This window comes from Talpa europaea (genome assembly GCF_964194135.1).
Source record: "Talpa europaea genome assembly, chromosome: 2".
Lineage (NCBI taxonomy): Eukaryota > Metazoa > Chordata > Mammalia > Eulipotyphla > Talpidae > Talpa > Talpa europaea.
The window spans coordinates 136,346,017-136,360,769 of record NC_140068.1 but is presented as its reverse complement, the minus strand read 5'-3'; the positions used below and the strand labels follow the sequence as shown (position 1 = coordinate 136,360,769).

At 39.6% G+C, this 14,753-nt stretch overlaps 1 protein-coding gene across 1 annotated transcript in view; it reads left to right on the top strand.

The window, feature by feature from the left end:
- Nucleotides 1-14,753, top strand: part of EXOC2 (exocyst complex component 2) — a gene marked incomplete at both ends in the record, with an annotated part of 142,375 nt that overhangs the window by 16,068 nt on the left and 111,554 nt on the right. The window contains 2 exons of the mRNA XM_084228084.1: nt 2,933-3,046; nt 4,433-4,557. Coding sequence (XP_084084210.1) covers nt 2,933-3,046; nt 4,433-4,557 — 239 coding nt within the window. The remainder of the gene's footprint in view (nt 1-2,932; nt 3,047-4,432; nt 4,558-14,753) is intronic.

Below are 14,753 nucleotides of genomic sequence, written 5' to 3'. Positions count from 1 at the left end.
GGTCCACACAAGATCTCTCAATGAGGAGCAAGGGGACAAGGGTCAGTGTGAAGATCCAGAATATTCGCTGTTTCCCGGGGAAGGCAGGCGCATGTGCTGGGAGGGGTTGTCCTGTCTGAGCTGGTGGAGTAAGTTTGTTGTGTCAACGACCAGCAGTAGCTGTTGATTCGTGATAATTGTGTCATTCCCAAATGACAAATTATTTGACTCCTCTGTGTTAGAATCCTGTCATGTTTAATATAACTAAGGAGGAAATCCTGATCATTTGTAGTGACTGGTATCACATACACAGTAAAAGACAAATACAGCTGTTTTGGGTTTTTTTTTTTTTTTTTTTTTTTTTTACTAATTATATTGAACATGATTTAACATGGGGACAGTGTGGGCTTGGCCATTGCACCTGGGACGCAGCTACTGGGTTTCTTAGTGTTGTGTCTGCACATTATACTTTCTGGCTTCACGTGTTCTCATTGAATCCCAGGTTCTTTTTTGATACCATCAGTTCTTAACTCTGGTATCTTCTCTCCACACTTGTGCTGGGATTTTGGGGGCTGGCGGGGAAGTACCCAACCAAAGTAAAAGGGCAGGACTTGAGTGAAGCCAGGGTCCCTTTCTGGTCAGTGATATCTTTAATGTGTGAGTTTTGCTTGGAACTGATTCTTGTTAGATGGGGATTTCATGATGCCATTGAATAATTCACAAAATCTGTTAACAGTAGGGATTTAGTTGATATTAAGGGATTCTGTAATGCTTTTTGATTCTGGGAAGATTATTTAGCTTTCTGAACAAGTGAGTATTAAGACTACTTAGATGCCAGTTCAGTTATCATGCAGTGATGAGGTTGGCAGAGAAGCAGCAGACCCGCCACGGGGCACGTCTCCCATGTGCCCAGGATAGGCCAGTAGTTTACATCCTGCCCTTCTCTCAGTTTAGACTGAGCTTGTGGCTCCAGGCACGGCGCTCCACACAGATGCTGCCCACCAGCTGAGGCAGAGCTTTGGGGTGCGGCCTGTGTTGTCCAAGGGAAGCATTTCTGGTTACTTAGGTAGGGCTCAACCCAAGTGGATGCTCAGTCATTAGATCCCAAAGTTCTAACTTGGAAGCACGATGTGCAAATAAATAAAAGGAGGAAAACTCCCAAAGGTGGCAGGATTTTATTACTAAGTAAAGTATCAAACCAGCATGAAGAATCCAAACCAAAATAAACTTCAAAAAATGCAGAGGTCCTTAGCTTCCCCTGAAGACTGCTGTCTGGTAAAAACGACCAACAAGCTCATAGATCACACACACACACTCCCTATACATGAACACAATATACCACACACACAGACTGTGCATATACACACTGTACGTTCCAAAGACACACCATATACACATACTATGTGTGTACGCATTTACCCACACACACACACACACACACACACACTTACACCATACCCCACAAGAAGATTCGGACTAACCTTTTAACTTCTGAAGCCACTGGGAAAAGGTTTAAGACTGAGTTAGTCTCTGAGTTACTGAAACCTAATGGCCATGACCCTCTTCTGTTTCATCTTTTGTCTGGCCCTACAGAGCAGGGTATTCCTCCCTCCTGATCCAGAAAGCAAGCTTCCCAGTGAAAGGGTAAATGCAGTAAGGGGGGCCGAGGGGATTCTCTCCGACAGAGGTGCTGACCCAGCAGAGGTTGAGTCCAGATCTAGGTGTCGGGTTCAGAGAGGAGGTCGTGGAGAGTCAAAGTCAGAATCACCCCTGTGTGTGGGGAGGATGACGGGGCAAAGGGACTCAAACGAATAAATAAATGAATCCATCTAGAAGTTGACCTTAAAAATGTAGGTGAGGGGGCCTCCGTGGTGGTGCAGGGGTTAAAGACAGCGCTATCAAACTCTTGTCAGCCACTGCAGCACAAGTTCAAGTCCACTGGCCAGGGAGCTACCCACAGGGAGCTACCCACATGGTACAGCAGACCTCGCCTGTCTCGCCCACTGCTCCCCTCAGCAGTGTATTTCAGTAGATCTGCCTGTTTTGCTCCCCACTCTGTCTCTGGTGGATCCTCTCACTCCCCACATCTCAGTTCTTATATGCATAAATAAATAAATAAATAAATAAATCTTTAAAAAAATATAGGTGAGAATGTGAGCAGCAGAAGGGATCTAGACTGCTCTCAAAGGCTTTCCTTGAGGTTATAATAGAAAAGAAAATGCAGTTTTAAGCAGTGTATTCTTCTAATGTCAGTCAGCTGATACATATGTCTTAAAACAACTTTCGTATACATAGGTCTTTAATAAAAAACATTTCAGCAATCTGATTTGATGTTTTTATTTTATTATTTTAAAAAAAGATTTATTTATGCGTAGATGAACTGGGGTATAGGCCAAAGGCGTGGGGGGTGAGAAGATTCACCAGAGACAGAGTAGGGAGCATGACAGGTGAATCTACTGAAATACACTGCTGAGGGGAGCAGTAGGCGAGAGGAGAGAGGTCTGCTGTGCCATGTGGGTCAGCTACCTGGCTGGGGATTGAACTTAGGGTGCACGGATGATAGCACTGAGACTTAACCCCTAGGCCACCAATGCGCCCCTGCTTTAATGTTTTGAAGTTTCAGTGGATCTAAATTTTGGTTTTACATATCTACTGAGGGAGTGACTTCAGATTTGAATAGATTTTTCAAAAAAAAAAAATAATCTTCTTTAACAAATTCTTTTATTGTTGTGATTTCTTTTTTTTTTTTTTAATAAATCTGCTATCTTACATACATAAAGTATCTACATCAGGGAACTGGCTGAGCTGTGAGTAGGGAGCCCCTTCTGTGGCAGCATGTGAGGTGTCATTGGAAGGGTTTGTGTTTGTGTTTATGAAACTCGGTACTGCCAGACAAAGATCACAACTGTGGTAATAGACTTAAATTTAGATTCAAACCTTTCTTTTCTCGCAGGAGCAAATATCCCCAGAAGGACTTAGAAATGCTGTTCCCAGGAATGAGTGCCGATTTTACAAGTGAGAATTTTTCAGCTGCCTGGTATCTGATCGAGAACCACTCGACTACCAGGTGAGTGGGGGTTGGTCGGTGGCTGCAAATGACCCCCTGGGATGCAAAGTTATGTGGGTGTTGGGGGACTGGCTCTACCCCTTGGGCAGACTTTGGGTGGCACAGGAATTCCTTATGTATAAAATGGGATCATTTATAAAAGGATCATTATTTCCTTTGTTTCATCATTTGTGCAACTCATTAAGGCTTTGGGGTCCTCTGCTGGCTGCCTGGACTGATGTGTCTGAGTGTGAGCTCTCCCTATGCAAATGGCAGAACTTTTATATCCTGGTGGAAGAGGGAACACACCTCCTTCCCAAACCAGAGAGCAAAGGATGATGGGTTGGTGACTGTTTTGCAAAGAGGTGGCTGAAAAGTAGCCAAAAATTGGACAAGATCATCTATCCAAATTCAAGTGCTCATTTCTATGTGCAAATTCCAGTCACTCCCTCTCGCTACAAGAGCAGGTTTGTAATATCTGCAAAGCTGGTTTAAGATAAAATTTAGTAAAAATATTTGAATCAATGGATAACTTATTGCTTCAAATTGGTATTCTTGAAAAGACAGCTTGTTAAAATATAGCCCGGGAGAAGTTCTCCCTTTATCTGTTAGGATGAATAGCATTTGCAGAAAACCTGATGAAAAGTTGGCGTGAACATGAAGTCAGTTGACCTGTTTTTGAGCAAAGCCTGACATCTTTCAATGAAGATGGTTCTGATTTTACATTGTAGATGTGAGACCCCTGGCTTTATTATAAAGGCAGCATTGATCTCTGTTTCCTGTGTAGGACTAGCAGGCACTCAAGAATGAATATGTTCACAGTGTTATAGCCAGCTTTTCTTAGCTCAAATGGAAACAAAACTTGGGAAACGCAGAGGCCTGCCTGTGTTTTCTCTGTGTGTGATGTAGAGATAAAATGGTACCATCTTCTCAGTTTCTTAAATTGTGAATTTAAGAATTTCTGCAGTTTCTGGTTTATGTCAGAGGACTCGGTGTCTGTGGTGAGTATAACTGCACCTCACAACTGAATGTCCTGGGGATACCACCTCTTCCCACCCAGGAGATAATGCTGGAAACTCTGGCAGTTCATAGTTATAATATATACCAGTCCTGAAAATCTCCACACGTGTAGTGTATTTACATTCCAAGTAGGTCTCGCCTATTTGGAGGGACTGATTGAGGGCCTCACACCTCTTAGTGCTACTGAAATGTTGGTGCTTGGGCTAAGTGACAAGTTGAGTTCCAGGTAAGAATTTGGAAACTTTCTGCTGTTCTCTAGTTACATGTGACCTGTGTCATCTGGATCTGGCCTAACACAGGCTTTAGTGTTTCACATTGAATGTGTGATCTTATGTTTTCGTTGTTTGTTCGACGTCTCAAGCTTGTGATTTCTGTATTTCTTCTCAGCTTTGAACAGCTCAAAATGGCTGTCACCAACCTGAAGAGACAGGCCAACAAGAAGAGCGAAGGCAGCCTGACCTATGTGAAAGGGGGTCTCAGCACTTTCTTTGAGGCGCAGGATGCCCTCTCAGGTAAGGCGACCCGGGGAGCCATCTGCTGGGCTCCCCCACCGAAACCTGACCCAGTGCGTGAGGGTGTTTACAGGGTGCGACATTTGGCCTGTATTTATAGAAGCAGAGATCTAAAATGTGCCATAAATATTTGTTGCAGACCAGGCTGGAATCTCTTTGAAGGCCTGGCACTTTAAATATTTGTCTCTGAGGCTTTTGTTGACCCACCATGCACGTATGAAATAGGAGACCACTTTGCCTCTCCTCCATTCCAATCTCCAGGGCCAGTAAGAAATTAAATCCTAATGGGTAAAATTCAAGAATTTTGGAAATCCTTTTATAGCCATCGGTATCTTCCATGTGCTAATTCTATAAATGTGACCCATCGTGTGCCTGGTTTTCAAAGAACTGGAGATCGTCTCTCATTCTTTGTAGCCGCCAGCCCACCAGGTCCCATCACACACACTCCAAGTTAACCGTCCACCATCCCTGTTGTCTTCTTCACATGTGAGGGAATAGGTTTAAATTGAAGAACAGCTTCAGATATTTTGGGGGAAGATGTTGGGTAGGTTTTATTTTTTCCTTTCCAAATTTTCTTTGGTTGAATAGAAATCAAATTACTGTTTATTTAGGAAAAAATAAAACACATTGATCAAATTTAACCAAAATTTTTTTTAAAAAACAAAGCCACTTAGAACCAAGTCCCTGTAAGTTAAGTACCAGTAACTCTAAGTGTTGACTCAGAGGCCACACTTTCTTCAATTCAGAAAGGCTTATTTTTATTTCTTATTAACTTGTATTTTGCAAGCACAGATATCCTTTCATTGTTTTTAAAAGCCCTTTCCTCCCAGGCCAAACATGCAGAGCTGATTTCTAACAATTTAAACATGCATTTCAAACAGCTCTTTCCTTGCAGATAAAGGTTAGGTTTTTAAAGGAGCAAAACATGAATACCAAGAGCAAGAGTAGAGATATGAGGTAATTTTTTGACCTGCAATGTTTGATGGTGTGCTTTCCTTATTTCTCTGTCCTTCCCCATGTTCTTAGTTACCAACAGTCACTGTGTGTAGGAATATTAGAGATACTAATGTGCCTAGGGACCTTGTAAATGATGATTTGTCGTAGGTGATCACCAGGTCGCAGAAATTATCCTAATTATTTCATTTAGCAAAAATACACGTTTGACTTTTCTCTCCACCCTTTTCTAAAAATACCGACTTGTATACACAGCATATTTGTGTTTGTTTATTCGTGGGTCTGCCTCTGTAAATGGTTTTACTTGGCCTTTTTTGAGAAATTTTATTTGTTGCTTTAAATTGATGGTATCTATCATAAATTGTATATGACGGAAAACTCTTTTGATTGTTCCTTTTGGTAATTATTTTAATGTATGGCATTTGACCTATTAGTAGGCATTTTTCTAACTCTATTCTTAAATTTGCTTTAGAAGTATATTAGTAAACTTAAAGTTTAGCCACTAAGCAAATGGCTATGTAGCACCTAGAAAGTGATTTTAATTGTAAATTTGAAAATTTTGGACACAAATGCATTTATCTAGCCCAAGTTTTGTTGTTGCAACTGAAATGCACAATACAAAAGTATTGAGTAGATAATAAGCAACAACCACCTATAATCCCACTGTAAATATAACCACATTATCCTCTTGACATATTTCCTTTTGATACTTATTTTTCTTTTTTTATATGAGCACATATTACAGAGTTGGAATTATGTTGTATATGCAATTGTATATGTCAGAAAATGCTTTTCTTTTGATTTCTCCTCTTGATAATTATTTTATTATATGGTATTTGATTTATTAATAGTAGATATTTTTCCAACTCTAGTCTTTTTTTTTAAGTAGCTTTTTTTTTTTTAATTTATTTATACAAGCACTGGGTACAGTCAGAAGCGTGGGAGGGTGAGAGAATTCACCAGAGCCAGAGCGGGGAGCAGAGCAGGCAGAAGGACCGAAGTACACTGCTAAGGGGAGCAGCGGGCGGCAGGAGAGGTCTGCGCGCCATGCGGGACCCTCCTCCGGTGGCTGGGGAGCAGCCGGGGATCAAACCGGCACTGCAGAGGCTACGGGCAGCTTCGCAACCCAGTGCTCAACCGCTGCGCCACCCGGAAGGCCCTTTCCAACTCTAGTCTTAAGTGAAACTGAGCTGTAGTGTTTAAAATGCATTTCTGGCCAAGTCTTGGTATTACTGTTCTATAGAACTATATGGATCTGCTCTGTATATGTCTGGACTATGAAATGGGCTCTGTGGATTAGGAATTATATGGTCAAAATTTTAAAAAGCTAATACATAAAATTGCTCAGATAAATGGTTTTGCTTTTCTATTATGAAAGATTGCAAACATGCTAAAAGTAGAGAGAACAGACAGTTGCCCAGTACACTTGTCACCTAAATTACCAGTTACTATTTTTACATAATTGTTCCATCAGTGTTGGCTCGCTTGTGTTTTGCTGAGCTCAATCAGTGAATCTCAGGTAGCTTGACATTTCTCTCCAATATACCTTAGTATGAGTCCCTCCAAATAACGGGGCATTTACCTACATAGCCACAGCACCATGAACACCACTAATAAGAATTGAAGTATTTCTTCAATATCACCTAAGTTTTGCTTCATATTCAAACTTAATCAGTTACCATCCAGATTTCTTTCTTATAGTTTGGTTTGTCCAAATCACAAGTCACATAAGGCATTTCACTTGATTTTTTAAAGTATCTTTAGCCTCTTTTAAACTAGAACAGCCTCTTTACCTTCCCTACCCTGTTTTTTATTTTTTATGCTATTGAAGTGTTGAAGAAGTGAGGCTATTTGTCCCATAGGATATTCCACACTGGATTTGACTGATTACTTCCTCATGGTATCATTTAACTCCTCTTTCTCTTCCTTGTGTTGCTTGGACTCAGATAATTGAACATTAGATAAGATTCTGTTTCAGCATTTTGGCCACACATAGTGCTATGTGCTTCCTGTTTCACCTCATCAGAGGTCATTAGTGTCTGTTGTTTCTCCTGTACAGACACTGTGATGGAACAGTGTGTTCAGGTGGGGTGCTGTCTGGCAATTGCACATGCACACACGTACACACACACGTACATAGACACATCTGCACAACATATTTTGGAAATTTCCACTTTCTGGGTTTTGTTTTGTTTTGGTTTTCCCCTGAATTTCTCATGTGTTTTAGCATAGCATTATAATTTTTAAACCATTTCAAATTGATGTTATAGGCCCTTTTCATTATTAGTGTAGTTTCCTTTCACATTCTACTTGATTTATTTATAGATTTTTTTAGTGATACCTTTTACCTGCTTTTTTAAAAAATTTTTTTATTTTTTAATTTTTTTTTATAGAGGCATGTTTTTTATTTTATTTTATTTGTTTGTTTGTTTGTTTTGTTTATACATGCACTGGGTATAGTCAGAAGTGCGGGAGGGTGAGAGAATTCACCAGAGCCAGAGCCGGGAGCAGAGCAGGCAGAAGGACTGAAGTACACTGCTGAGGGGAGCAGCGGGAGGCAGGCGAGGTCTGCACGCCGTGTGGGACCCTTCTCCAGTGGCCGGGGAGCAGCCAGGGATCGAACCGGCGCCGCAGAGGCCACGGGAAGCTTCGCAACCCAGCGCTCAACCGCTGCGCTACCGGGAAGGCCCATTACCTGCTTTTAAAATTTGAAATTTTAATTTTTTCCCTTGATCAGTTTGTAATGAATTTTTATTTTTTAAAATGTGGTTTCTGGTCTTACAGTAGTATAAAAAGAAAATGTGTTTCTTAGTATATGTCCATTTTCTGTAACTGTCCCAAAAATTCAAAAAAAAGAGAGGGCATTATTCTCTCTAGGCCATGCTTTCTGATTGATGATCAGTGTGAATAACTTATCAATGAATGATTATCAATGTCTAATTAGTTAAATCCAGGTTATTTATAATAAACATCCGACAAATCACTTTCTTTAATTTTGATTCTGTTGGTTGTTCTTTGAGTGTTAAACATGCTTATTTTGTAACTTGGGTAACTTGGATTCTTTGGATATTAATATGAGAATACAATACAGTCTTATTCCACTTAACAACAAGGATATGTGCTGAGAAATGCATTGTTAGGTAATTTTGCTATTGTGTGAATGCCATAAAGTATAATTACACAAATCTAGACAGCACAACCTATTACCTTGGCTGTGTGGTGCAGTGTTGAGACAACCCTTGTAAATGTAGTCTTAACATCATTAAGGGCTACATGATAATTATTGGTAATTCCCAAGGCCACCCTCATTTTTAATAATTTTCTAAAAGGACTCATAGAACTTACAAAAAGCTGTGGTACTCACGGTTGTGGTTTATTGCAGTGGAAAGATAAAATTAAAATTAGCCAAAGGAAAAGATGCCTGAGGCCAGATCCAGGAAAGTTCCACCTGGGAGCTTCCAGTGGTGTCATGGACAGCACAGATTTTCCTGGTTACCATGTGAGATTGTGTGTGCTGAGTATTGCCAACCAAAGGATCTCACCCAAGTTTGGCATAGAGTTTTTATGGGGACTCTATCTACAGAGATAGTTGACTGTCCTTGTAGATGAGCTCCATCTATAGTTTCTCCAGAGGTAGATCTGATGCTGAATGATATAAAACCCTGACTGTAAATTGCTTTGTTAGGCTATATGGTGGAACCCAAGGACCCCAATTAAACAAAGATGCCCGTTTTTTAATTGGGGAGGACATTGAAAGAGTTCAGAGATTACCTCCCAAGATTTGAGGACGGGACCTCAGTTTTGGCAAGATTAATTTCTTTTCTATGCAATAATATAAAATTAATATTCCATATCCTTTCCATTGTGTGTGTTTGCTTGATCTATATCCAGCAAATCTTTTGACCTTCAGAACTTTTCATTTTCACATCTCTTGTAAGCAACATATGGTAGGATCCTTTTATTTTTGCATTACTCTGAGTCTTTGCTTTTTACTAGAAATGTTTAAGTCATTTTCATTTAGCATAATTAGAACTTTCTCCTTTATTTTGCTGTTCTGTATTTTTTGTTTTTCATTTTCCCTTGTGCTACATAGCCCATGCAGTTTGCAGATTTGGGAGAAATGTTTTAAAATTTTGTTATAGATTGTCTTTTGATTCTTGTGTATGATTACAATTTAGTACATTTTATTTCTTAGGCTTTTTCCATTTTTCTGATCTTAATTTATTATGAAGTTATTGGCCCCCAACTTCATATTTTATCTTTTATTTTCCAGGTGACTATAGCATTTCTAGATTTATTTTTGTCTCTCTGTTTAACTATAACATATTGATCATATTTAATTGAAATGTAGTATACAGACATGTAAATTTAATTGGCTTTAATGTTTACTGCCAGTCATTTTGCATGTCCGCTCCCTTATCTTTGGGTTTCTTGTTTGAATTCTGCAATAAAGCTTTTAAATTCTTGCATGTCTGGAAACAACTCTTGCTTTCTTTTGTGCTTATTTTCAGAAAACAACCCAGTGCCTTAGTTTTGCAGAGAAGAATCCTCAGCCAGTGTCATTCTTTATAATGTACAGACGATTTGTTTTTGTACATACTTAAAAGATAGATTTGTTTAGCCTTGAATTAAATAAAAAACTACAACACAGCATTTCAAGATAATTTGGAATTTGGGCTTGTTTTTATTCATTTTGCCTAACACTTGACAAGTTTTTAGACTCTGTAGATGCATAGCTTCAGTTTTCAACTTTTCCTTAACTCCTCAAAGGTCACGATGGTCTCTCTCAGAATGGCCTTGTGTAGATTGTTACTCCTTCCCTTCTGCTGCTGGGTACGGGCTCCAGGGCCCTTTCTGCTTTTTTAGTGAACTACTAAGGCGTCTAGCAGAGTATATCTCAGCGAGTTAGTTTCCTTCTGTTTCTTAGCCATGCTGAATGTTAGAAATGTGGTCTCTAGACAGTTATTTAAGGAGAGGTGTTGGAGGTGAGAAAAGTGGAGGAGCAGGACTATAGTCCTGAAGATAGTCATGAAAATATTGGAAAGTATTTCCACTCAACGCTATCCCCTGTGTCACGGTGTTGAGCTGGATAGAGATGCCTTTCCTGGCTCCTTTCGGTGTCATTAGTGTTCTCTGTGCTTACATGGACTGGTTGACATGCAGCCCAAGCTGCACTTCTCCCTGTCTCTCTCAGTTAGGCACACATTGGTCGCTTTTACCCTCTCGTGTGGCCTTTATTTTTCTGTAAGTTTCTGTGCTTCTGCCAATTTTGTTTGTTCCAGTGTGTACCCATTTTAGTTACTCATGTGTTTATTAACCTATTGAAATACATTTTTAGAATTTCAATTTTAGGGTTACATTTTTACTCCTCTATGTGTACCCTTGAGTATTTTTAGTTAGAACTCCACAAGACAAGAAGTCTGTCCAGCTTGGCTGATCTGCTGGTGTCAATCTCAGCATGTTTATTAGAGTTTTTTCCTCTACCACATCCTGCAAAAACATCCCCAGCCTTGCGCTTCACTTCCCTATGGCCAACACTCTCCCATTCTGCCACCCCTGCAGTCTTACTGAGCTGTAGTTTCTTCCTGGCTCCTGCTCACCTAGTCTTCCCGGGTCGCGGCCATGTCTGTGGAGCTTCACATCTAAAAGGCTTTCTTCACTTCCTCAGTGTCATCTGCTCATCACCGTTGTCTGGTGACCCTTTTCCTGACTCCTTGAGCTAGTCACCTGCTAGCTTATTTTTTAGTGGCAAGTACAGAAGGACCCCATGCTCCTTTTGGCATCATTGGGCTAGATCTGCAGGCATCACTATTCTTTACAGTGCACTAGAGTCAGGAATAGACAGTGCATTGGAGTGTTAGATGCGTGTTGCTCAGTCCTCAGTCGGTGCTCCTTTCACGTGACTTTACTGGCTGCTGCTTCAGGTGTGTGAGCCATCACTCACACACCTGATGTTCTGGCACCTTCTGTTTGTGGTATACCTTGGTGTATGAAGATAATCTAGGCAGTCCTGGTGACCTTGGACTTTTCACCTGAGTGTGAATCCATTCAAACTGTTGGTTTCCTATATAATTGTAGTAATTATTTTATTACTTACTGTGTTTTTTAAAAAATAACTGAGGGAAAAAATGATTCACATAATTTACAGAGTTATCTAGCTGTTCTGGTAAAGGTTTGGTAGAATGAGAAGTAGAAACTAAATGTTGAAGAGCTCTTCAGAAATTTAAACCATGAGCACATCTCACTCTGGTCCTACCCTCGGAAGTAGGCCCCGGCCTGGCTTTGCACAGGTCAGCGGCCAGCATGGCTCTGCTTTTCTAGGGCTGTGTTAAAAAAAAAAAAAAGGGAGAGCAAGAGAGAAAGAAGAAGATGTGATGGAGAACCTCTGGCCCTTAGCAGGTCTGCTGTTTGGTTCTTTGTGGAAATAGTTTGCCAATCTCTGAGCTCACTGGGCAGCCTGCCTCAGGCAGTCCTGCTTCACGCTGAATCCTCACAGGCACTGCCCGTCCACACACCCCTCTCTGCCTCATTTCATAACTGCATGGTGTAAATTCATGGACAGATAGTCTATAACACAAAATCAAAATCTGCAAATTTGAAACCTACATTTTACAAGAAAGCTCGATAAAACAATGCAATTATTTCCATGACTCTGGGCAGTCTTTCTTTCTTTCTCTCTCTCTTTCTCTCTCTCTTTTGGCTTTGAATGGAACTTTTATACATAGCGTTTTCACATCCCAAATATAAGTTTATGGGGTTCAACTGCTTCACATATTCAGGTTTTAATAGATTAGAAACAATAACAAACCTGTGATCATGTACCAAGTTGCTTATTGAGTTATACGATTTAAAAATGTTTTCAGAGAAAATAAAAGGTCAAGTGAACCAGACATTGGGTTATTTGGTTTAATTTTCTGGAAAATAGGATTGCCTTTATCAGATCTCAGTGTCTCTCGGTCCTCATGCTTGGCTGACAGCTTGACAGTGGCTCTGCTGTGGTGGAGATGGGCGGCAGGAAGCTGCTTTGTCAGCAGAAAAGGGCTGTAAACTGAGCTGGGGGGGAACAGGGCTCACCTCCTCTTGACCTGCTGATCAGTGCTGGCTTTCTCAGCTACAGAAAGTTAGGCTACAGAAAGTAGCATCTGAGGCAGGGCCACTATGGGATGTAAAGTGTTTTTGTAGACCAGATGTAGTGCCCGCTTAATAAAAGGCATCATGGGCTTTTATTTTCTGCAACTAGGAGCGTCAGAAATTCACAGAAGCATTTAAATAATTAGTGTGAGCAGATCTCCTTGTATAGAACATGGAAAGCTTTTTTATTTTTCTTTTTTTAAATATTTGAGTGTTTTTTATTATTTTATATATTTTACATCATTTTAAATTTTTGTACAATATGCATTTTCATCTTGGTTATAGTCACTTATAGCAGGAATGTAACGGATCCAAATAAGGGAGGGATGGGGGAAAAACGTATTATAATAAAGTAAAAATCAAAATCAACAGGCAACTATAAAACAGACAACAGAGACATACTGTTGGGGTGGGGGAGAAGGGAGTCAGATAAATATTTGGGTGTTTTTATCTATTTTCCTTAAAGACAGGGAAATTCTTTTCCATTTAACTTAAGTTCAAGTTACATTTTGACTTTGATTTTATGTCACCATAACCACATCATCCAAATTTGAAACCTTCAAGAAATAACTTTCTTTTTATTCCTGAATCAACCGAGACAAAAATACAGTGGCTGATTTTTATTCCGAAATGTGCTTTTTCTTTCTCTTAATGTTTCTTCAAAAGAGAAGCAGTCCATTTGTCTTTAAGAATTTCAAACAAAATTTGAATTTGCTTTACCAAAAAAAAAAAAAAAAGCATAATGAAAGGACAAGATCAGGATTAGAAAATAATTAAAAGAAACAGAAATAGATGCTGTCAGACGTGGAGAGAGAACATGTTCATAATGCCTTGGAGAAATAAATTTGACCCAGAGTTTCTAACCAACGAGTCAAAGGGAGCAGATTGAAGTCAATTAAAGAAATGCACATCTTTTTCTTTTTTTATCTTAGATAGACTCTTCCCCCTCCCCTGCCTCAATAAATTTGTCACCATGACTGTCATATTGAGACAGAGCTAATAAGTTTCTTTTAACAAATAGTGACTATTTGAATACTAGGGAATCTTAAGAGTAATGTTAATCCAGTGTACTGGCTCTGAAACCTGTGGAGTTAGTTTTCCAGAGCAAGCAATTTGAAAGAGAGGAATCCTGGGTGTTTGAGCATATGCTATTTTGGAGAGAGAAGGTCTCTTGTATTTGCACCAAAATGCAATTCCCAACTGATAAAAGTCAACGATTTACACTTTACAGATGTGACCACAGAGGCTTAGAGTCTTGCTTACACGGCTTGCCCAGGCAGTAAGGACAGTCTGGAGTAAAGTGTTTTATTCCAGTATCAGAGCTCAGATTTGGGGTTTGGCTGTGTGGCTGTGGTTTGATTTTACTGAGCCGCAGTTTTCCAAGTGTGAAATAGAAATGCTACTGGAACATACATCTTACAAGATGAGTACTACGTCTTAGAAATGTATGTTTAACTGTGATTATGGCCTCATTCATATTTCCCTAGCTGATTTTATTTTTCTTACTATATTACAATTTTGAAAATTTGAAATTATATTGGGTCATTTTGTCTTCAAAATTTCCTTAGAACTTCATCTTAGTAAGCCTGATTTGTCTTGCATAAAACCTCTCTTCTTCAGTAGGTGATTTCTTAATCAGTTCCATCAGAACCAGGCAGACATAAACCACTGATAGCAAAAAATGTAATGTGTTACATCTACAGCAGACATAGTAGTAGATGTTACTAGATATTTCTTGGAAACCTTCAAGGATATAACTATAGAATGAACAGAACATGAATACTACGTATTTGCCATTTCACATCCCAAGGCTGATATGAAATATTTTGGTTGGTTGACTTCAAATAGTACTATCTGTTTGGTGAAGTTAGAAGTAAGAATGACTTTCATTTGGTCAGATAGCAAGGATATTAGTTACTTGTGTGTCACTTTTCTGTTTTAATTCAACTGGTTTTACTACTCGACCTCGCCAACGAGCTGATTGTGCATGTGTGTGTCTTGTGCTGTTTTAATAGCATTAAGCTACGAATGAGTTGGACAAGTGTCCTTTAGTTACTTTGCAGAGTTTGTGCAGTTTCTGCATGTTTGTGCTTCTTTCCAGCAGTGAAAAT